General features: G+C 34.6%; 2 protein-coding genes across 4 annotated transcripts in view; both read left to right on the top strand.

The window, feature by feature from the left end:
• Positions 1-766: 766 nt before the first annotated feature.
• On the top strand, positions 767-14,363 carry LOC121300891 (vasculin-like). Its single transcript, XM_041229862.1, has 11 exons — positions 767-1,454; positions 1,895-2,918; positions 8,802-8,919; positions 9,170-9,293; positions 9,705-9,922; positions 10,059-10,125; positions 10,406-10,587; positions 10,886-11,044; positions 11,384-11,556; positions 11,826-11,928; positions 13,471-14,363. Exons 3-11 carry the CDS (start codon positions 8,857-8,859, stop codon positions 13,612-13,614), a joined length of 1,233 nt encoding a protein of 410 aa, XP_041085796.1. The 5' UTR covers positions 767-1,454; positions 1,895-2,918; positions 8,802-8,856; the 3' UTR covers positions 13,615-14,363.
• A 999-nt stretch (positions 14,364-15,362) lies between these two features.
• Positions 15,363-22,079, top strand: part of LOC121300874 — a 32,760-nt gene continuing 26,043 nt past the window's right edge. For 2 of the 3 annotated variants that reach the window (XM_041229832.1, XM_041229841.1), the window contains exons 1-4: positions 15,370-15,626; positions 17,457-17,601; positions 18,549-18,661; positions 19,383-19,473. In XM_041229832.1, the coding sequence (XP_041085766.1) occupies positions 15,548-15,626; positions 17,457-17,601; positions 18,549-18,661; positions 19,383-19,473 (428 nt within the window). In that variant the 5' untranslated portion in view covers positions 15,370-15,547. Of the gene's footprint in view, positions 15,627-17,456; positions 17,602-18,548; positions 18,662-19,382; positions 19,474-22,079 lie in introns of all 3 variants that reach the window. The other variant, XM_041229849.1, reaches the window with a different exon arrangement.

Raw genomic sequence — 22,079 nt, 5'->3', positions numbered from 1 at the left:
TGTATATCATCCTGGAACTATTAACTTGTGGGACTTGATTGCTTGCACCATGTGACAGGGTACTGGGACTTGGCGCCAGATAAGGCAGTCTACACGGGAGTCACTGTTCAAATGAATCCTGTGCGGCTGTACAGAACTCTGATTGGTTGAGGAATGTTATAGCCTGTTACATTGTTGTTAGTTAAAGGTCAGTGGTCGTTAGTTGATTGGTCGAGCTTCATATAACTGTAACTTTGTGTTTTCTGTGTTTGAGTCTGAGGGAGGATAAAAGAGGTGTGTTGTGATTCACAGTGGAGAATCGTGTGCTGTGAGCTGTATTACTTGCTGTGAACCTGTTGCTGCAAATAAAGAGTCTGCCAGCTACTGAACCATGCTTTGTTGTCAAGACTGCCTTCTTTTGCTGACAGCAATTGCATCCAGTGCTGCAATCTTTCTAAGTTCAGTTGGAACTGCCCCAGAGTGTAACCATTAACCTGTTCCCCTGCAGGTGGGGAACTCTTTATCCTGTTCTTGTTCTTCCTGTTGAAGACGAATACCAGATAGTAAAAGAACATGGATCTTCAGAACTCTCTGCTTGTAGGGATTGCAATGAAGTAATTAATATAATAAGGTTGTTTTTTATCGAATAACCACAATGGTCACTAGACCGGTGTAGTAATGAATTTGGTGCCCCATGGAAATCAATGTCCCCTGCTCATTTTGCGCATGTGCAGACCGATCTTTTTCCAGTCTACACAGGCTCAGCTGATTTTGTCAAAGCAGGTTCACGGCGAGTCAGCAGCTCCTGAGATGAACACGCAGTGGCTGCCTGTGATCACATCAGGAGCTCCTGAGATGAATGTGCAGCGAACATACACAATGTCACACAGGAAGACTAAGTTGTAAAGAATCATATTGAAAGTTATCATATTAAATAGATAGGACACTAAGGCAAAACATGTTTTATGTGATTTGCGCTTTCTAAATAAACACTCAAAGCTGGCAAGTGTTTAACGCCCATGCTTTTATATATATATATATATAAACCTAAAAAATACACAAAACAGTGTGTACCTGACTCCCTATGTTGTTGTGGGACGAAGAGCAGTTCACGTCCAACAGCACGAGATTCTCGCTGAGCATTGCGGATAGCTTAGGCGCCATTTTGGGAAGGAGACAGGCAAAAGCGGCAAAAATTAAAAAGAAAAAGGAGAAAAAAAAATAATGAACACATTAAACAAAATAGGTAGCACGATTTTTTTACCGGAATATCAAAAACAGTCCGTGTCTTAAACGAAAGATTGTATGCGTCCAATAAGAACGGGAAAAAATAGCCAACAGTATCGGGTTTCGCAGAAGCCAAGGAAGAGGCAAATTCTCGGCAGCTAATCAGTTGTTATAGGGACAGTAAATAAGTCGCAGTGTCGGTATTTACACTAGTCTTGGTGAATACAAAAGCAACGGTCTCATCCTAGGTAAGTGAAGTGCAAATTATCTTACTTTTTTAAGATGTCCTTTTTTAATGTACTTAGCAGTAAACCCTGCCTGCCTGCCAAAGTGTATGTACCGTGGTCCATAGCGACCAACTATGTAGTGTGTCTGAAACGAGTTATTACAAAAATAACTTGTAAATGATGTCCACTGCTACAGTGTGTATCTTATTCGTGTAGATGTTTTTGATAATCATGTTATAAAGGCGTAATGTACTTTAAGTTTAAAATGCTTTGAAACATGTTTCATATACAAAAACAAATACATAAATAAAGGGCTGCTAATGTGATTCTAGTCGTGTGCATACTGTAGGTAATGCAGTCTGGTCAAAAGTAATGCTTTTAAAATATGTTTGCAACACAGTGTATTCTTCCTGTGTTGACTATACTCTTTAATTTACATATTGTGTGGTGTTTTCTTACAGGTGAAGAACTGTTGATTGCAAGTCAATATCATTGAACAGTCCTATGGAAACACAAATGTGATCAACCTCCGGAACAGCAAAAGGAAAATAGTTTTCTCATGTATTCCCGATGAAACAAAGAAGACGAATGTCCTTTTGGAAGTGACATTTTGCAAGAAGAGATTAGGGAACCCCATTAAACGTCATATATAGTTATATATTTTTTAAAGCAGCCCAGGGATATGTAGACATTAATTAATCTAGAGTACATACAAGTGATCCTGCTAACCTTGTTCACAAATGTGGTGGTTTGGCATGGACCAAGCATGAATCCGTAGGTGATATTTAAATAAAAAAAAAAATATATGTATATATGTATATTTATAAATTCATTTGTCTGTTTTTCTTTAATATAGTCTATTTTAATTATTAGTATGTACCAGTAAACACGTTTAAGATTCCCATCCTCGTGTGGTAATTTAGGGAATTTATAGATGACGGGACTAGTAAAAATTTCCCTGGGTTTCTTATTTTATTATGTCATTCTTTTTTTAAATATGTTTTTGTAGCTAGCATGAGGATGATATCTAGATAGGTACCAAGTTTTCTTTTTTCTTTATTATTGTTATTTATTTTTTTACCAACTTTTTTTTTTTCCTAACCTAGACCAATTTCAGTTCATATGTGAATTTATAGGTTTAAAAGTTTTCGAAGACTCCCCTCACAGCTGCTTCACTACTACATAGACATGGTAAAAGTCTGATCATATGTTACGGTGATTAAAGGTCCTTAGGGAAATATGTTTTTTTGTTTTGTTTTTTGTTTTTTAATTCTGAAACTTGGAATAATTTAAATGAAGATGGCAAGCTGATTGAGGATTAAGTGACCAGCGTTTGCAAAAGGACCCGATCTGCAAGAGCAACTTGGCAGAAGACTTTCGGGATTTATTTATTTAAATTTTAATATTTTCTTGAGAGAGAACAAGAAACAAACTGGAACAAAGGGGTTGAAAGTGCACCTGCGGGAACGCCTTGTGTAATAGTTTGTAAGTGACACATTTATTTCTTTGCATATATAGGTCACATGATTAAAGACATTGGATTCACATGACATAAAGTCCATTAGATTAAAGTTAATTTTTGAACAATTTAATTAATACAATTGTGCAGACATATTTCATGATGTTTTAAGTGGAATGCATTGAGAAATATTTCAATGATATTTCAGTTTTACATGAATGGACCGTTTTTTATTTATTTTCTATTTTTTTGTTGCCACTATTACCCAACAACTGTCATTGAAAACTACTACAGTATAAGGTTTCTATAGACTGTCTATATGCCAGTGTTAGACACAGGTAAAGCTCATAACTATTCACAGCACTTCAGGGTCACTTCACTCATCACTGGTTCAAGGTGAAATTTGAGTAAGGCATGTATTTACTGGTCCTCGAAAATCAGTGCCATAATCTAAAAGTTTTTTATTGGTTGCAAAATGTGTTTGTATGTAAACATCCTACTTTTACTGAAACTATGACTACTTAACTTTTGAAGGTGAAAAGTTGACTTAACCAATAAAAAATATGCTGCAGGAGTACAGATTTCATTACAGTATGAAACGGTGCTTGTGTTCAGGGTGTCATGATTTGTCACAGAACGATCATTTCATTGGGGTTTGTGGTTTCTATCCGCTGATTTTTATTTATTTATTTATTTTTAAACTTCAGTTATCTTTTAAAAAATATATAAAATAATTTAAAGTGCTATTGAAGTACATCAAATTAAAAGTGTTTGACTTGTTACTGGGTGGTTAGCAGTGGTGAGTTACTGATTAAAAAAAAAATACCAGCCATGTGCAAAAATGACCAGCACCCCAGGGGAAATCCTTGCCAGTGTTATTAACCATCATCAAAAAATCTCCATCCACCCCTGAAAAATCCTGGCTACACCAATAATGCTTAGTGCACTGTTTTCAGAGGGTTGGTTTACTTCCCCAATTGGTTAGTGCACTGTTTTCAGAGGGTTGGTTTACTTCCCCAATTTAAGGTCTGAAAAAAAGAATTATTCCATCATTTGGACAGTTAATCTGTTGATGTAAACTATACATAACATTGAGTTACAGTGTTAAAATAAAGGCTGAGAACTCATTGACCCGAATAACTATAATTTGATAGTAGGCTAAATGTTGGCCATGGTAGAGAGATAACTTGCTCATCGACACATGTGAATTCCCTATGGCAGATAGCAGTGGAAAAGGTGCTTCAACAGCGTAATGTACTGTAATTGCCATAATTTCAGCCAATATCTCAAAATATGTTTGGGAGGCCGCTTTAGATTCTCAGTGTTATGGAAACTCATTGGTCAAAATCCAGTGGTACCCATCACAGTAGCTGCGCTTTAGGTAAAAGAGTTCAAGATTGGTACTAATCATTTGCGTTGAAGACTGAATATTTGGTACCCATCTGTATTCTGTGATTCTTGTCTGACTTATGTTACTGGAGTTACCCATTAAAAATAAATCCTTTTGCTGCCACTTTGTTTGAACCTCTGGCCAATTCAATGATGCAGACTACACACTTCACTCTTTATAGTTGGAACGCAGCAGTTTTTTTCACAATTCTTTTAAGTGAAACCACATTGTGTAATTTCTGTGTTTATACAGCTGTCCTTTTTTTTTTTTTTTTTTTTTTTTTTATTCCCCCATCAGTTACATTTTTGCATTTTTGATAAGCAGAAAAGGTTATTGCTTTCAAGAGTGACTTTGCAATACTGTATAGCAGCAGCCGCGATAGTCTTTGTTTATGTTCCTGTTCCTAAAATAAAAGTAAATTCTAGCATTTGAATCATTTTTACTTAACCTTTTGTGTACAGTAGAGAGCTAAAAGAACCAGTTAGATGTGATCAAGCAAATGAAGGAGTATCAACAAATACTAATCATGTTTCAAATTACAGAGATGACAAGTGCATATGGTGACTATTTATTGTACTATTGTGTCTAGAATGTGCAGTACTGCATGTGTGGTAGGGAAGTACTTACTCGTATTAGTTTTGAAAATGCAATTCTACTTATATATAATATAAAATAAACCCTTCCTTTGTTCCAAGCACTATTGTGTCAGCTGTTGTGGCAACATGTTCTTAACAAAAGTTTTGAAAGTTGCTTGTGCATGTACTATAGTACTGCATTAGAACATAAGAACATAAGAACATAAGAAAGTTTACAAACGAGAGGAGGCCATTCGGCCCATCTTGCTCGTTTGGTTGTTAGTAGCTTATTGATCCCAAAATCTCATCAAGCAGCTTCTTGAAGGATCCCAGGGTGTCAGCTTCAACAACATTACTGGGGAGTTGATTCCAGACCCTCACAATTCTCTGTGTAAAAAAGTGTCTCCTATTTTCTGTTCTGAATGCCCCTTTTTCTAAACTCCATTTGTGACCCCTGGTCCTTGTTTCTTTTTTCAGGCTGAAAAAGTCCCTTGGGTCGACACTGTCAATACCTTTTAGAATTTTGAATGCTTGAATTAGGTCGCCACGTAGTCTTCTTTGTTCAAGACTGAACAGATTCAATTCTTTTAGCCTGTCTGCATATGACATGCCTTTTAAGCCCGGAATAATTCTGGTCGCTCTTCTTTGCACTCTTTCTAGAGCAGCAATATCTTTTTTATAGCGAGGTGACCAGAACTGCACACAATATTCAAGATGAGGTCTTACAAGTGCATTGTACAGTTTTAACATTACTTCCCTTGATTTAAATTCAAACGTTTCAAAATTGTGCACCTTTTGACTTAAAGTGAATTATTATTTGAAAATTAAAAAAAAAAACACTAATAGAAGTGTAGTATTACAGTAGTCTGTATTATGAATTATTATCCAAATTGCTCCACATTGCACCAGTCAGTTTTAAAAGCGCACTAGGAAATGTTTCTTGCAAACTACAGTACGGTAGGGTTTTGTCTTCTGGGACTATACACTACAGTATAGGACCACATTTTGGAATCTAAGGTAGTGGCACAGCTTTTGTTGCAGTGTAATATTCCTTTTGTTTCTGTACATGTTCAGAGTTTAATTGTTGGGGAACAATCTTGTTTTCCTTGGTAAATCTCTCTCTCTCTCTCTCTCTCTCTCTCTCTCTCTCTCTCTCTCTGTGTATATATATATATATATATATATATATATATATATATATATATATATATATATATAGTAGTACTGTGCAAAAGTTTTAGGCAGTTGTGAAAAAATGCTGTAAAGTAAGATTGCTTTAAAAAAAGACATGTTAATAGTTTATATTTATCAATTAACAAAAAAGTAAAGTAAGTGAACAGAAGAAAAATCTACATCAAATCAATATTTGGTGTGACCACCCTTTTCCTTCAAAACAGCATCAATTCTTCTAGGTACACTTGCACATAGTTTTTGAAGGAACTCTGCAGGTAGGTTGGCCCGAACATCTTGGAGAACTAACCACAGTTCTTCTGTGGATTTAAGCAGCCTCAGTTGCTTCTCTTCCATGAAGGCCACTTCTGACCAGACTTCTCTGGACAGTAGATGGGTGTACCAGGGTCCCACTGTTTTCTGCCAATTCTGAGCTGATGGCATTGCTGGACATCTGATTGCGAAGGGAAGTAAGCATGATGTGTCTTTCATCTGCTGCAGTAAGTTTCCTTGGTCAACCACTGCATCTGCGGTCTTCAGCATTGCCCGTTTCATTGTGCTTCATCAAAAGAGCTTGGACAGCACATCTGGAAACCCCTGTCTGCCTTGAAATTTCTGCCTTGGAGAGACCTTGCTGATGCAGTATAACTACCTTGTGTCTTGTTGCTCTGCTCAGTCTTGCCATGGTGTATGACTTTTGACAGTAAACTGTCTTCAGCAATCACCTTGTTAGCTGAGTTTGGTTGTTCCTCACCGAGTTTTATTCCTCCTACACAGTTGTTTCTGTTTTAGTTCATTATTGTGTTTCAACCTACATATGAATTGATGATCATTAGCATCTGTTTGGTATAATTGTTTAATCATACACCTGACTATATGCCTACAAAATCCCAGACTTTGTGCAGGTGTACCTAGAAGAATTGATGCTGTTTTGAAGACAAAGGGTGGTCACACCAAATATCGATTTGATTTAGATTTTTCTTCTGTTCACTTACTTTGCATTTAGTTAATTGATAAATATAATCTATTAACATGTCTATTTTTGAAAGCATTCTTACTTTACAGCATTTTTTCACACCTGCCTAAAACTTTTGCACAGTACTGTATATATAAATAAAATTAGTAAATACAGGAAACATTCCTGTAGAAATTGTTATAAATGAAGGAATTCAATTCTACAGCATTCGCGTGTTATAGCCTACATTTAGCCTAATATCTTCAGTACCCAATTTTAAGAGCTAAACAAAGCAATTAAATGATATATAACAGGAAATTTGATTTTGAATCAGGAAAAATGTCATGTAAAAGCTTACCGTATTGCCCAGTTGATGTGACTATCGTAACCCAATGGGAACTGTATACATTTATTTTTTTAAAACAGGAACTATTTGTTTTACCGTTTATTCATAACATGCAATGTCTCTTTAAGAATGTGGATAAAACTAAACTAAAGCTGACACTTTCTATATGAGTGAAAACTGGTGTCCTTTACTGCGCTTGCGCGATCAACTTATTTCTTATGACACCGGCACTAAAATAAGACTACTGTACATTGTGCTTGACGAATATACATGGTGTATTTTACAAAAAAAATAAAAAAAAATATTATGACTAGACCAAATATTTATATTTAGAAAAAAATAGTTAATTTCTCCCAAACAATTTACTACAACTAGTATAAAGACCAATATGAGATTTCCAGTTGAATTTAGTTGTAAGCAGTAAAAGCTGGGTTCTGGACAAGTGAAATTTGTTCCTGTATGTTAGTGGTTAATTTTGGTTTGGTGTAATATCGCTTAACAGTGTTTATTTTTGCTGTCATGTTTGAAAAGTTAATTTACATATGTTTGCAAAAGATTACTTGAAATAACCTTTTGAGGCAGACTAAATGGAAACCACATTACTTTTTACAATATTGGCATGATAGTTATAACTAGGCTTGCTTTTATTCATTGTTTATTTTTGAGCACATTCAGGTTCTTAATTGAAACCTGAAACCTGTTAACTGTGCAACGGGTTGCTTGGACTTTGCTAGTTAATGCACTAATTTTCAATTTACCAGCAGCCGACCATGTGTCCAGGGCAGAGATTTTCAAGCTAAGGAAATGAAAATGAAGTTGATGTCAGTCATACCTGATGCTTTCCTGTTCTTGACTGGATACTAGTATCTGCCCCACTCAATCACAACGTGTCATCAACTGGTTAGAAACGACTCATAAACAGAACATGGTGAAATCGCTTGTATAAATAACTGGTTTCACAGGGTTCTAGTTAAGTTGTAAAGGAATCTAGTTCAGTTATACCTTGTTGCCCTGTACACAAAATCTCAAGATAAACTGCGCTCCTAATGTGTTTCCTTGTTGCATTGTTAATTTGTAATTTATTTCTTTTGGTGATGGTATCTCATTTTTACCCCTGTTTACTTGTGTGTTTATTTTTTATTTCCATGATCATTAGTTGCAAAGTTTACAGCAAGTCAGAATATTTTATTTTGTGAAACATTTTTAAAACTTGCATTAACAACAAAAAGATTATAGGCCTATCTGACCAAAATAAGGCAATTGGCTAACATACCCTAGTGTCTTCAGTTTTGAAACCAACACACTGCTGCTGGATACTGAAGGATTGGTAACCTAATTTATTTGACTCGCAAGTGGTGTTTTGTAGAGTACCAGTATACAGATATGATTGTATATATTTTGTTTTTTGTTTTATCTAATTGTGATGATTATCATGATTTATAATTCTGACAATTCTCTCTGTTTCTTGACCAGGGACCCGCCATGAGGTGTTAATGCCTTGTTCAAAATTCTTAAGACCTAGACCTAAATGGCGCAGCATGACTTTGCTCCAGCCTGGCTTAATTTTCCCACTCCACCTTCATCAGCAAAGGTATTTCTCTAATCCATAGTTTATTTATTTTGGTGTAAAGTCATCAACACAAAAGATTGGCTAATTTGATGACTTTTACCCAGCTATCTTCGGAATAAAGTGCCCATTTAAGGGGCAAAGAATCCAGTACAAATTATTATTATTATTATTATTATTATTTATTATTATTATTATTATTATTGTGTGATTTGCAGACTTGCTTTAATTTAGTAAAATTACATCCTCTCACTGGAGTAATCTTCATTTCCAGCTGTCTCTAAACTGTGAAAAGCAACCTGAACCAAATGTGCGCCTGGACAACTGCAGTGATGTAAATCATAGACGACGTAATTCTTCTGATGCGTTAGAGTCTTCTAATGGCCGTACTGGGGGAGGTAGGCCCTTTTTGTCTTAAGGTGTATTTTGTGGGCGGACAGCTAGATCATTGCAGCTAACAAAAATTATAGTTTTGAGATATGGACATTTAATGGCTGGTTTTACATACCTAGATTAGCCCTAATCTTTAACTAACTAATGTTATTTTAGATAAAATAGTACAAGATCAGTACTAATCGGTATGTGAACCCAGCCGTTCAAGTTTTAGGGTAACACATGAAAATAAACATGTTTCTTCAGTTTTTGGACTTTGTAGTTCAATGTTCTTGTCCTCAGCAAACAATCTGAGAACCCAAATTGTGCAGCTCCTATTAAGTTAGCTTGCTTTTAGCAACCAAAAAATAAAATACCCATTTGTGCACAGTAAATATTTTTTTTTTTTTTTTTTTTTTTTTTTTTGTATCTCATAGGAAATTTTGGAAGGAAGGAAAAGAATGGTTGGCGAGGAAGAAATGGTTCTGAAAGTGTGAATTCTCGTGGTGGCTACCATGGAGGAAACTCCCGCTCCAGGGCTGGTGTGTTCCACAGTGGAAAGAACCAGGTGCTACGTGAAAGTAACTCAACTAGGAATGAAAACGGGAAAAGGGAAGAAAGAGATGCACGCAAGCAGTTTGAGGCTGAGGATTTTGTAAGTTGACTGACTTTCCAAGTGTTTGTTAAACTACTCATACACTACCATTAAGCACTCAGTTCTTAAAAGTGTTACTGTATACATTTACTGTGTAAGCCTTAAAATAACTAACTACAAACATGTTCTTTTCAAGCCATCCCTTAATCCTGAGTCTGAAAGAGAGCAAAACCTGGGCAAATCTGTTGCTGCTGGTGTATGGGGTGAGTTCGAGTTCCATTATTTCTAAATGTTCTGTAAAACACTTAATTCTTTTCCAGGATCTTTTTATGTGTGTTAATAGGGATAGTTGTAGATCCACTGGGAAGTAAACATCATTTATATTAAGTTACATGGTTTCTTCATTCTACAAATATATGTATATAGATCTTGATGACTTATTTGAAACCCTGTGTATGACCTTTGAGGTAAAACAGTTCACAGATTGGCCACCTTTTGTTTATTTTTTTTATTTTATTTGTATACATCTACTGTTTTAAGTAGAACATCCACCGAATCCAAAATCAAGAACTTCCAAAATGATGGTTATCAAAAAGGTCACTAAAGAAGATCCAGCGTCTGGATTTCCTGCTGCAGGACCTCCCCATCACCAGCCAACCAAGAACGGAACAGGTCCGAGTGTCTTTAAAGGGTTAGTCCCAAAACCTGCTGCCCCACCACTAAAGGTATGATTAAAAATTAAAAATTATTTTTTTTAAATAACGTCTATATGTCAAATGCATTTTCCATGTTCGGTTAGCCTTATCAGTATGAAGCATGATTTTTATTTTCCATGTTCAAAGGCAATTACTGTATCTTAGGCTGTTCAAACTGTACTACCTATAAACCTGATTTTATCTGAAGGCTGCTCTGGGATTTAGTGCAGAGGAAGTATAAGGAAAAAACACTTAAGATCTCACTGGTTGTTGGAATGTTATTTTGGCTGTTGTTCAATCAATTTGCATTATCTACTTTTTTTTGTAGGGCAGCCGGTCAAGCTCTTCATCACCTGTAGACAAGATGACTCAGCCTCGTTTAATGAAACTGACACGTGTACGATCTGATAAGAAGAGTGAGTTTTTGAAGGCTTTCAAACAGGACAAGGTGGATGAAGAAGATCTTGGTGATAGAAATCAATTCAAGGTATTGATGGAAATGTCATTAGACCTTCTATTATTGCGGTGTTTATGTACATACTGAAATCTCTGGCATCTGTGGATTTAAAAAATAAAACAAGTATTCAATTAACATTATTATGAATTATACATTCCTAACAAGTTAATTGATACATAGGGAATACATACAATATTGATGATTATGTGCAATATTATAACAAAAGTTTTCTAAATCTCTTTACATAAAATTAGGAAGTAGTCAGAAATGTGCAGTTTAAAAAGTAAGACTGATACTACCTTCATTGTTTTAGTGGGTCTGCCATGTATTTTTTTAGGTATTTTTTAAGTTTGTTTTCCTTTATTATAGGATGACGAAACACTTAACATGCATAACAGTAACAATAGTCATCGATGTAGGGATGAGAATCTGAATAGATATGAAAATGAGATCCCTCAAGTGAATGGTAATGCACCGGTGATCCGCTCTGCTACCTTCACACAAGCTGATGTTCTCTCAAGCTCTCTTGAGGCAGAGCATAGGTATGTATTTCGTTGCCTTTGACTCTCAATCACTCTCAGTTCACCTTTAGACGAATACGTCTTTGTATTTATTATTATTTGGTATAGTGTTATACTATTTCAAGAACCACCTAAAATAGTAAGGGGTGGTTGTACAAAAATACCACTTGAAACAAACTGTTAGGAAGTAAAATGTAGTTTTAATAGGTAATTAATTTCTTATAGATAAATACATTTGAAGTCAAGTTGCTTACAATTGTGTAAATATGTTTTTCTTTCTGATTTTGCAGGCTTCTAAAAGAGATGGGGTGGCAAGAAGACAGTGAACATGATGAGACTTATGCTCCTTTAACAGAGGATGAGATGAGGGAATTCCAGGCCATTAGTGAACAGGTATCTATTTGTTTAATATGTCAAGCTTGTACTGAGGTTAGACCAAAATTAGAAGCACCAGTGATATTTAGTGCACTCGTTATCTATCTGTCACATGACTGCTTTAATTTGTAAATCACTTACTTGACATGAATTCTATAATAAGTAAAAGCTGCACCTTGTCTCCTGACATTGTTTGGCATGTGCTTTTAAATTCAAGACTGAATACATGTCTAATGTTTCACCAAAAACAATCTCAATTTAGAGAATGCAAATCTCTGCAGAATTAACCCATACCATTCCCTGGAGGTATTGCAAGAATGGTTGCCATCTACTCCCAATACAATTTAGTAAGGATGCAACTGTTAATTCCAGATCAGCCTCTTCATAATTTCAATGATTCTCGCTCACTGCCCCAGCGTCAAAAGAGTAACATGATATATAATGCAGCGCCACCAGCACGTACTAGTGTTAGATTATGCAAAAAGCAGAATGATGGGAAGAAATGTTTGAAGAATTTTGCATGGACGGATAATATAAATGCATGTTGTTCAATACCAGTTGGAACCAGCAACCTACGAAATCACACACCTTATAAGCAGCCGCATCAAAGCACTACTAGCAGATTCAAGTCCATCCAGCTACATATGCCTCATTTTAGTTTCAATTATGGTATCCTTTTTGGACATACTGATATATCTAACACATGTACTAATTGTCAGTTGGAAATCACTTGGTACTCTTCTTTTGTAATGAGACAGTTTTAATCGTTTTTACACAGGTTGTTTGCTTCACTCAACTCAAATGCTTGTGGTCCTTGTGGTCTATTCCATTCGTTATACGTTACAGTGCAATGCGCCACACAAATTGCCTGCGTGCCTGCCACGGGCTGCATAACATTTTAACTGGCTTTTTTATAATGAAAAGGAATGAAACCGTTACAAACTTTGGTGTTGAATAGGAATTGTTTTTCTTTTTTGTTTTTTTCTTTTTTTGCTTTTTATAATTGGTTTGATTTTTCTTTTCATTGCACCCTTGCTCTGTAGACTTCTAATCAAGTCATTGTTATCCATGGTGACATCATTAACAATATATTCCTAAAAAATGTTAGTAGTTTGTTTGTTTTTTGTCCAGTCTGTCTATCTCAAAAAATATTGGTAGTCACTTGGGTTTAGATTTGCATTTGAATTATTTCCAAACAAAATAAACTCTAATTATACCCAACTATTTCGAAACAAATGCCTGGAGTAACAAAATCAAATAGACTTGTGCATTTTTGTTATGCAGTTTACAATAAATGACCAATTTTAAATCATTACACTAGCCTTTGTTAGGAGAAATGTATCAGTATTATGGCACTAATGGAACCATTCTCATAGGTCTGGCTAACCCACTTCTTTTAATAAGGGCAAGTTGGTAGACTAATACATCGTTATTTTGGTCTTTTATAACAGATCTGTGGAACAAGCTTTTGTTTTTTGCTTCCTGTGACTTCTGCATGTATTTTCTTCCAAACAATATAAGCATATTAATCTATTCTCTAAAACCTTGTTTGTTTTTCAGCTGCAGAAAAATGGCCTTAGAAAAAATGGTCTTTCTTGTGACTTCAAATTTGGCACCTGGAAATACAGCACTTTTAAACCCACAGTTGACAATGATGAAGCAGAAACAAGCAGCAGTGATACGTCTGATGACGACGAAATGTAAATGGCATTTTGTGGACTGCCTAATTGTGGTGATTTATTTTTTTTCCCACTAATTTCTTGTGCAGTAAGCTGCAAAAAAAAAAAAAAAATACTGGCTTTCAGAAAGAACCACATTGAGAAATTTGATGGACATCTTTGTAATGAAAGAAAGACAGAGTTCTCTGGGCCTGAATTAAACATTGCTTTTTTTGCTCTGTAAATGGCCTTTGTAGTAAAAAAAAAAAATAATAACAACAACAAAAAAAAAATTGTTGGAATTACTACTTTACTGCAAATCAGAGGTTTACTGCAATGTGAAAGAGTATCTAACATGGAAGGAGTCAATAAAAAAAAAAAAAAGATTGCAATTTAAGTTGTGTACTATTCTGTGTGCTTAAAATTGTTAAAACTTGCAACTTTACACAATGTTTTGTTTACTAATTTCATACTTCTCAATTGGGAATCGTCAAGGCCACAGTGTTTTGTGTAAGAACGGGCAGTGTAGCATGCTGGTGAACTGAACAAGTGCACTAGATTTCCATTTTCTTTACCATGATCAATGCGTCAAAACATAATCATTTTTTTTAGCAGTTACTAGGTATTTAAACCAGAGTTAATTTATCATTACATTTTCTTTTACCAAGAAAAGAAAAGAAAATCAAGAGCTTAATCTGGGTAGTTGCAAACAGACTTGATATTCAGGGTGGACTAGACACATTGATCAAGTAGGTTTGGCTGTAAGTGTTACAAAAATAATCACACTTCTGGATCTGTTCACTACAAGGAACAATAAAACTGAATTCACAGTAAGTGGTATATGGTCTCCTGTGTGCACAAATGTAGCATGTGGTACCAATGAATTAAGCTACTGGCAAAGTGAATTGACAGGAATATGTTTTTACTTCACTCCAGCTTTAATTCTAAACCACTAGGTAGAACTAAAGTCCACAGCGATGGTGCATTTAGAAACACAATTAAAGCAATGCACTCAACCCCCATAGGTGAGCCATTGTGTCTGAACGGTGCTAATATACCTCTCCCAAGTTTTTTCAGGGGTAGTTTTTGGTGGAATATCTAGTAAGCAAGGCAAAATAATGATCTAAATCAGAAAACTATAAAAATCATACAGAACAAATAATTAGACGTTAAACAGATCCTAATTTTAAGAATTAGGAAAAGGTGGATGATTATACACTTGCCCTACAGTAGTGAAACTGACCATAGTGTTTCTGATTCCAGCATAGATGGCAGTAGCTGTCTGTGAATTCTGTAGCAGGCAGAAATCTAAATGGTTACCTTGGTGAAGAAAGTGTATTTTTTTTTTTTTAGCGACAACAACTACCTAGAGCTGCACTTACAGTACCAATACTTTTAATCTTGGCTGATAGTACCGAACAAGCAGCAAACAAGGATAAAGCAAGCATTTAAATGAAGCACTTCAGTTATAGAAGATATTGGGCCTTATTCACAAAACAACTGTTTAAAACCCATTTGTGTTAACTAAATCAAGTTATGCTTTCAAGAGGGATCATAGTTTATTTTCAAAACACTCTTTACATTAAATAAATGTTTGTAAACAGCCTTCAAAAACATTCCTTAAAACTGTCTCTACAGTTTTATGACTAGGGACTGTATGGGCTTAAAAAATGTATATAAAAAGAAATCTAACTTGATTTACGTAGCCTATTCAGTTGTGTGTGTGTGTGTGTGTGTGTGTGTTTTTTTTGTAGTTTTTAGTTTTTTTTTTAAATCTGACATCTTGCGTCAAGCAGGTGCTTTCTATTTCCAAACTGGTAACACCGGTAAACTCAGAATCAAGAAAAGAAAACACAACACCCACTGAAGAAATGCATCCAGGGTAATCGAATCCAATCTCTCTGCTTACTTTTTTTTCAACCACTCAGACTCTGATGTACAACCGATAGGGAATGAAGGTGGCTGGCTTTCTGTATTAAATGTTGAACATGGTAAAAACTGTACTTTTGCTTTTAATAGCCTGGGGAAATGAAATGTATGTTAACAGTGAGAGTGTGGGTAAGTATCAACAATCTAGCCACGACGTTTCTAATTATTTTTGGTGTGGTTTTCAAGAAGAAAGTAAAGCTTTTCTATGATCAAACTACAACTGCTAAACTAAGGAATCAGATTAATTGGCTTTTACTGTTGTGTTTTATTTTTAATTTCATACAGTATATGTTGCTAAAGTGAGTTTTTAATAAATGTTTTCTAAATTAAAAATAAGTTCATGTTATGATTGTAAGGTAACTCAACTCACATTTGTTACAATCTATAACACATGTAGCCAAATACAATCTGCTTAGAAAATAAGGCTTTTTAACTACTGTTTTTTTTTTTTTTTTTTTTTGTTTTTTGTGTGCACACATATGCCCACAGTGTTTTCGGGACAGAAACCTTGTTCATTATACATAAGGGGATTAAATCCAGACATGCAAGTTTTTCAAGTTCATCTTCATTTTGGTAGTTGCCAGAACACACCTTGATGTGTGTTTTCAATCGTGTTTTATTTATTTCTGTTTCTTCAGGTTATGATCATTTTGCATATGGTCTTAACTAATCCACACCCAGACATACCCATATGAAGATACATTAATCTTGATATATAGTGTATATAGAGATACACAAAAAAGTAAATAGCATTTAGATTGAGGAATAGTCTACTAGAATAGAAACCTAATTCAAATAACAACATTGCTACCAGTAAATAAAATTGAAATAGTGTGGCGCATGTGCATATGTAAGTCACACTTCAGGCAAACTAGAGAACCACCTGTTGTGACGACACTTGCTTAGGACAAGCCTGCTCCAGCCATGGGGTATGTTCCTTACTGATATACTTGTTCAACTAGGATGAATAAAAACCATGTGAAATATGGCAGTGGAAAGAGAGGCAAAAAAGGATGAAACACTGGCTAGTTAAAGGATTGCATGGTGAAGCAGTCTCCTAAAAAGAGAGAAACTGACTTCATGACCGTGCAGTGAACAATAAAGAAGGTCGGTACTTGAGGCATGTTTGTTAAAGCTGATTGATGCAGAATTATCCTGTGGGCCAAGATGGAGGAACTTCCCAGCATGCCATGCCTGGACACACATTAGATAAACCACCTGCAGGAGCGTTACACGTTTTTTGATTATCTTGTTTGTGCGACACTGTCTAATGCAATCCAAAGCAGGAGATCATCAATCAAAAATCTGTATACTGAATTATTTTACAGAAACCAGTCAAAAGAGCACATTACCTTGTTTAGAGTACATCTGCTGTTACACAGTCGTATATTACACCGCTACATGGAAATAGATGGCTTAATGTATGGGATCTTCACAGATGGCCCTTTCTCAAGCAATGCAGTACAATGCAGCAGATCAAAAGAATGATAGCCCAGATTGGGGGCTGAAACAGGCTTGTAACCAGGAGGTCACTGGTTCAAATCCCAACTCAGCCACCGACTTCTTGTGTGACCTTAAGCAAGCCACTTAACCTCCTTGTGCTCCGTCTTTCGGGTGAGACGTTGTTGTAAGTGATTCTGCCACTGATGAATAGTTCAAACACCCTATTCGTGTATCTTGTAAACGCTTTGTGATGGTGGTCCACTATGAAAGGTACTATATATATATAAAGATATATATATATATATATATATATATATATATATATATATATATATATACAATTATATATATATATCTATATATATATATAATATATATATATATATAAGAAAAATTTAATTAGTAACTGAATAACCTGTACTTAACTGTCCCATTTACTTGATCTACTAAATCCAGTTTATCCTCCATGTTATAATTCTAAATATCTTCTGATTTGTATTCATATTTGTTCTGCAGGGGCTCCAGTGTTTATGTCAGTAGAACAGACAAACACCACAAGTCTTACAGTCAACTGGAGTACAGCTAGCAATTCTGTAACAGAATGTGCTCTCTTTGTGTTTGCAAAGGGTGAACAACAAGGTGAAATCCTTTTATTACCCAGGTAACTGAAAGTGTGTTTTCATTTGGGAATGTGGAACCCAACAATGCTTCATTATTGTTTGTATCCTGGATACAGCTGAAGAGTACCCCACCATTTTCTTCATAATGTTATGAAATAAAACAACTTTAAAATAAGAACCATTCAACTGAAGTCCTAAATTGCTTATTTAAAGTTTTGTAACTTCTGTCAGATAGTACTAATACCATTTTTTTTAGTGCATATCTTTGTGAATTTCTGCCAAATTGGTCTATTGAATGAATACATATGTGAATCTTTTCAAATGTAACTCTTAAGATTACAATAAAATTAAGATTTTATTGGAGGAGTCATACCCCAACATAGTGCATCATAATTGTATCTAAAGGTATAGAAATGTAAAGTCTTGAAGTCTATAAAACTGTTGAAATGGTTCAATATTTTATTTAATATATCTTTCATTGTTTTGCTGATTGATTTCAAATTTTACAATTATTAGCCTAAAATAACCACTAGGTGGCAGTATTGAATGGATTATGTGTGTTGATCTTTTAGTTAGGAAGATTTATTGGTACTGTACATTATTTTAAACAAGTAACAATATCTATAGATCAGAACTATGAAGCTTTGCTGCAGGGATAATTTATATAATATAAATGTTAGTAATATTTAACCACTTACCTGTTTAATAGCCTGTTATTTGCTCTGTATACTTCTCTATTGCTGTTTCTGCTTTGGTCATTATTAGTCTTGATTACTAACCATTCCAGAAAAAAAAGAAAAGCTCTTGAAAAGACTCCTCAAGGCTGATTTTCTAAAGTGAGGTGTGGAAGCACAAGCTTCAGTGCTCAGTACAACACTAATATGGTTCTCCACGACGCTTTTCAGAAGCAGTTTTGCAGATGAGATCAAGTTTAACAGTAAATTACTTTATTAATCTTTTTGTTTGTTTGTTTGTTTTGCTTTTTTAGTACTGGGTCCATACCGATGAGAAATCTGATAGAAGACACTGTGTACATGTTGAGCTGTACATGCTTTGATCAGAATGTAATCCTCAAGTCTGCAGCTATCAGCGTTGATACAGGTATGTTGATAACTGATTAACTAGTCTTTGAGTCCTATTCATTCAGGTAGCTGTAACCAGTTCTACTAATACACATTTAAAATAAATGTGCTTGCCTCTTAGCACTAGCAGCATTATCATTAATACAATGCTATGGAGAAGTTCCTACCAATACACTACAATGGTCAACAGCACAGGCACCAGGGTGCAACTGTTTATGTGCAACTTTTGTTTTTGAGATTTAAAGATTTGAATCACAATACAATGGGGGACAAAGATAATGTTACTAAACCTAATAAAATAAAATTGATGTAAAAGCACCCCTTTAAGAGATGAGTCAATCAGGCAATCAGTTCCTTTATTGAACCAGGTAAAAAACAATTGAGAGCAAGTTCTCTTACAATGGTTACCTGACCAAGTAGGATCAACTGCATAATAGACAACATATATATATAATATATTATATTATATATTTATATATATATATATATATATATAGTCTACTACTAGGGTGCACATTTTTTCCAAACGTGATAAAACTTGAGTTGAATTTGCCACATTTTTCCAAACGTGATAAACTTGAGTTGAATTTGCCTCCTGAGAGATATGCACATCTCTGTATATCTTATATATCAGCTACTTCCTGAGGTAATTTACTGTCATTTACTTTTTTTTTTTTTTTTTAATTACTCTCTATATCATGTATTATCCATTAATGATTGTTTTCCCAATTATTTTGTAGGATTATCACTGTCTGCAAGTTCTACAACTGCAACCTATACTCAGAGCATCAACACTGCAGATGATAGCCTTCCAGCAGGCAACATAAGCTCGTATGTGTTCTTCTTTGTTTATATTTTGCTACACACATATATCAGCTGTCATTTTTCAAATACTTTTCAATTAATTAATGTTAATTAAACAGTTGCAGTATGCTATACTGTAAAATAAATTAAAAAACTCTTTGATACACATATTAGCATATGGTGTTTCGAGTGGTGTAGTCTTTTCAAGCTGTATACAGCAGGTATATTGTTGAGAGAGTTTGCATAATGGAAATGTAAATCAAGGAACTTAGAAAGAGGCACTGATTAGATCATTAAACAGGGGGCTTTTGTTTACAAAGATTGTGGAAACCGAACCTCTAAAAGGGCATGGTTATGTCTTCTGTGTGTTTCTGTCTATAAAAAGCAGTAAAACTGTGTTAATCATTTAGTGATGCCAGTTTTCATATTAATTGTATAGGCCCCTATATCAATCATGCTAATTTAATGAAAATATAATGAATCTTTATTGACCAATTGTCATTTCACTTCTATTTATATATATATATTTATATATATATATATATATATATATATGTGTGTGTGTGTGTGTGTGTGTGTGTGTGTGTGTGTGTGTGTGTGTGTGTACATATTCATGTCTATTTGCCATGCAGAATGTAAACACCAGCTTCAAAAAAGCTTTATGCTGCCACCTGTTGGTTAATTGCTGTCAGCTGCCTCTATTGTGTTGAGGTGCTGCGGACGATAGATAGTACTGGAAACCCCCAGGCAGTTTTGAAGGAAACTAAAATTAGACTCCACAAATGAAACATAGTTGTCAATAAAGAACAAAGTGACTGTTGTATTAGTGTAGTGTGCAGCACAGGGTTTGGGTTTGATACACTTTGAGAACTGTAAGTTTGCTTGATGCTTTGAGACCCTGCTGGATTCGGTAAACTGAATTGTCGTCAGGGTCTTTTCCTGTGGTCTCTGCTAAGTATCTGAGGGGGTTTAAAAGGGAAACAAATGCGCCACCTCCAGTTCTGTATTTGGTCATCTGTCGACGAGGCTAGTGTATCCCACTAGGAGGCAGCAATGAGTAACAGAGTTTATCAAGAACACAATTAAACTGTTTATATTAAATGATAAACACTGCTGTTCCTGTTTTGTACTTTTATACTAGCGGTTTGTCATGCCTTTCCAAGCAGATTGAGAGAATTAAAATGTTGACGATGTTCTATATACCTACTGTATGCCTGTCTTAAAACTTTACTGAGCATATTTTCTTTAAGATTAACGAGTCAAGTATTATAATAGTGCACTGACTCCTTATTTACTCTTGCTGCTTGTATCTTAATCATTTAAGAACACTATTAAGTAAAAATCTGCTTTTTAATGTGAATCTTGTATAACTTTAAAGGTATATTGTATATAAATAATGTATAAGCTCTTTAAAATTAGTATTGTGTGTGTTTCTGTAACCATTAGAATTATACGCACATATGGTTTTGTTAATTTTACAACACAATTTGGGCTATATATTTAATTGTATGTGTAAATATTAAGAATTTAACATTTTAATGTTCAAGATTAGATTGCTTGGTGTCCCAGCTGCAGTATCTGTTATAATTCAGAGAATTAAAATCGCCCAAAAATATGTTTGTCTGTGGCAGGCATTCTCATTCATGTAACTGAATTTCTTAAAAATATGTCATTGATTGATTAAGTGGTAGCAGTATCTGTCCAGAGATGATAGACAAACAGAAGGAGATGTGATACATTTTATTGGACAAACTAAACAATAATTAATCACCAGCTTTCATGACCTCAAATGTCTTAAAATTGGATGACATTTCAATTCTGGCACTGCTGTTGCTATAGCATATTTTATTTCATAGCTGCATGCATTTATTTAATGCTTTTGAAAATTATAAAATGCTTTCTGTTTTTTTTTTTTTTTTTTTTACATATTGCTTTATCATACACCTTACTGCTTTATCATACACCTAATAATAATATTAATAATATAATAATAATAATAATAATAATAATAATAATAATAATAATAATAATAATAATAATATAATAATATATTTTTATATAGCGCTTTTCATAGTGGACCACCATCACAAAGCACTTTACAGGGGTAGGCTGTGAACTGTGCATTGTATGCAGAGTCACTTAAGCAAGATAGCTTCACACCATGGCTATTGTTTACCTTGCTCATATTACAGTGCTCCCCCTCTACAACACTGTAGTGGGGAACCATAATTAAATGACAGTGTTATTTGTGTTCCACCTTATAATGAAAATACAAATGTTAATGTAATGGCATTATGGGGTAAATGTGAGCCATGACCATACATGAGGAACCTTTTTTGCATATCTATCATATATATAATATATATATATATATATATATATATATAGTATATATATAATATACTACATACTTAATTGTAAAGACTGCATTTTGTTTCTAGCATACATGGTGGATTTGTTTTGCTACCATAACATCAGGTTTAGGTTTTGTCTCTCATATTATTTGGTTTTCCTCAATAATCTTAGTTTACGTTGTTCTGAAAAATTACATCACAGATATGTAGACAGCCATTTTTCGGTTGTTAAGTAAGCAAATGCTCAAGTGCATGTGTATAATTTTCCTATTTTAAAGA

Source organism: Polyodon spathula, chromosome 2 (assembly GCF_017654505.1).
Source record: "Polyodon spathula isolate WHYD16114869_AA chromosome 2, ASM1765450v1, whole genome shotgun sequence".
Lineage (NCBI taxonomy): Eukaryota > Metazoa > Chordata > Actinopteri > Acipenseriformes > Polyodontidae > Polyodon > Polyodon spathula.
Note: the sequence above shows the minus strand (reverse complement) of the source record. Positions and strands in the feature narration are given on the sequence as shown.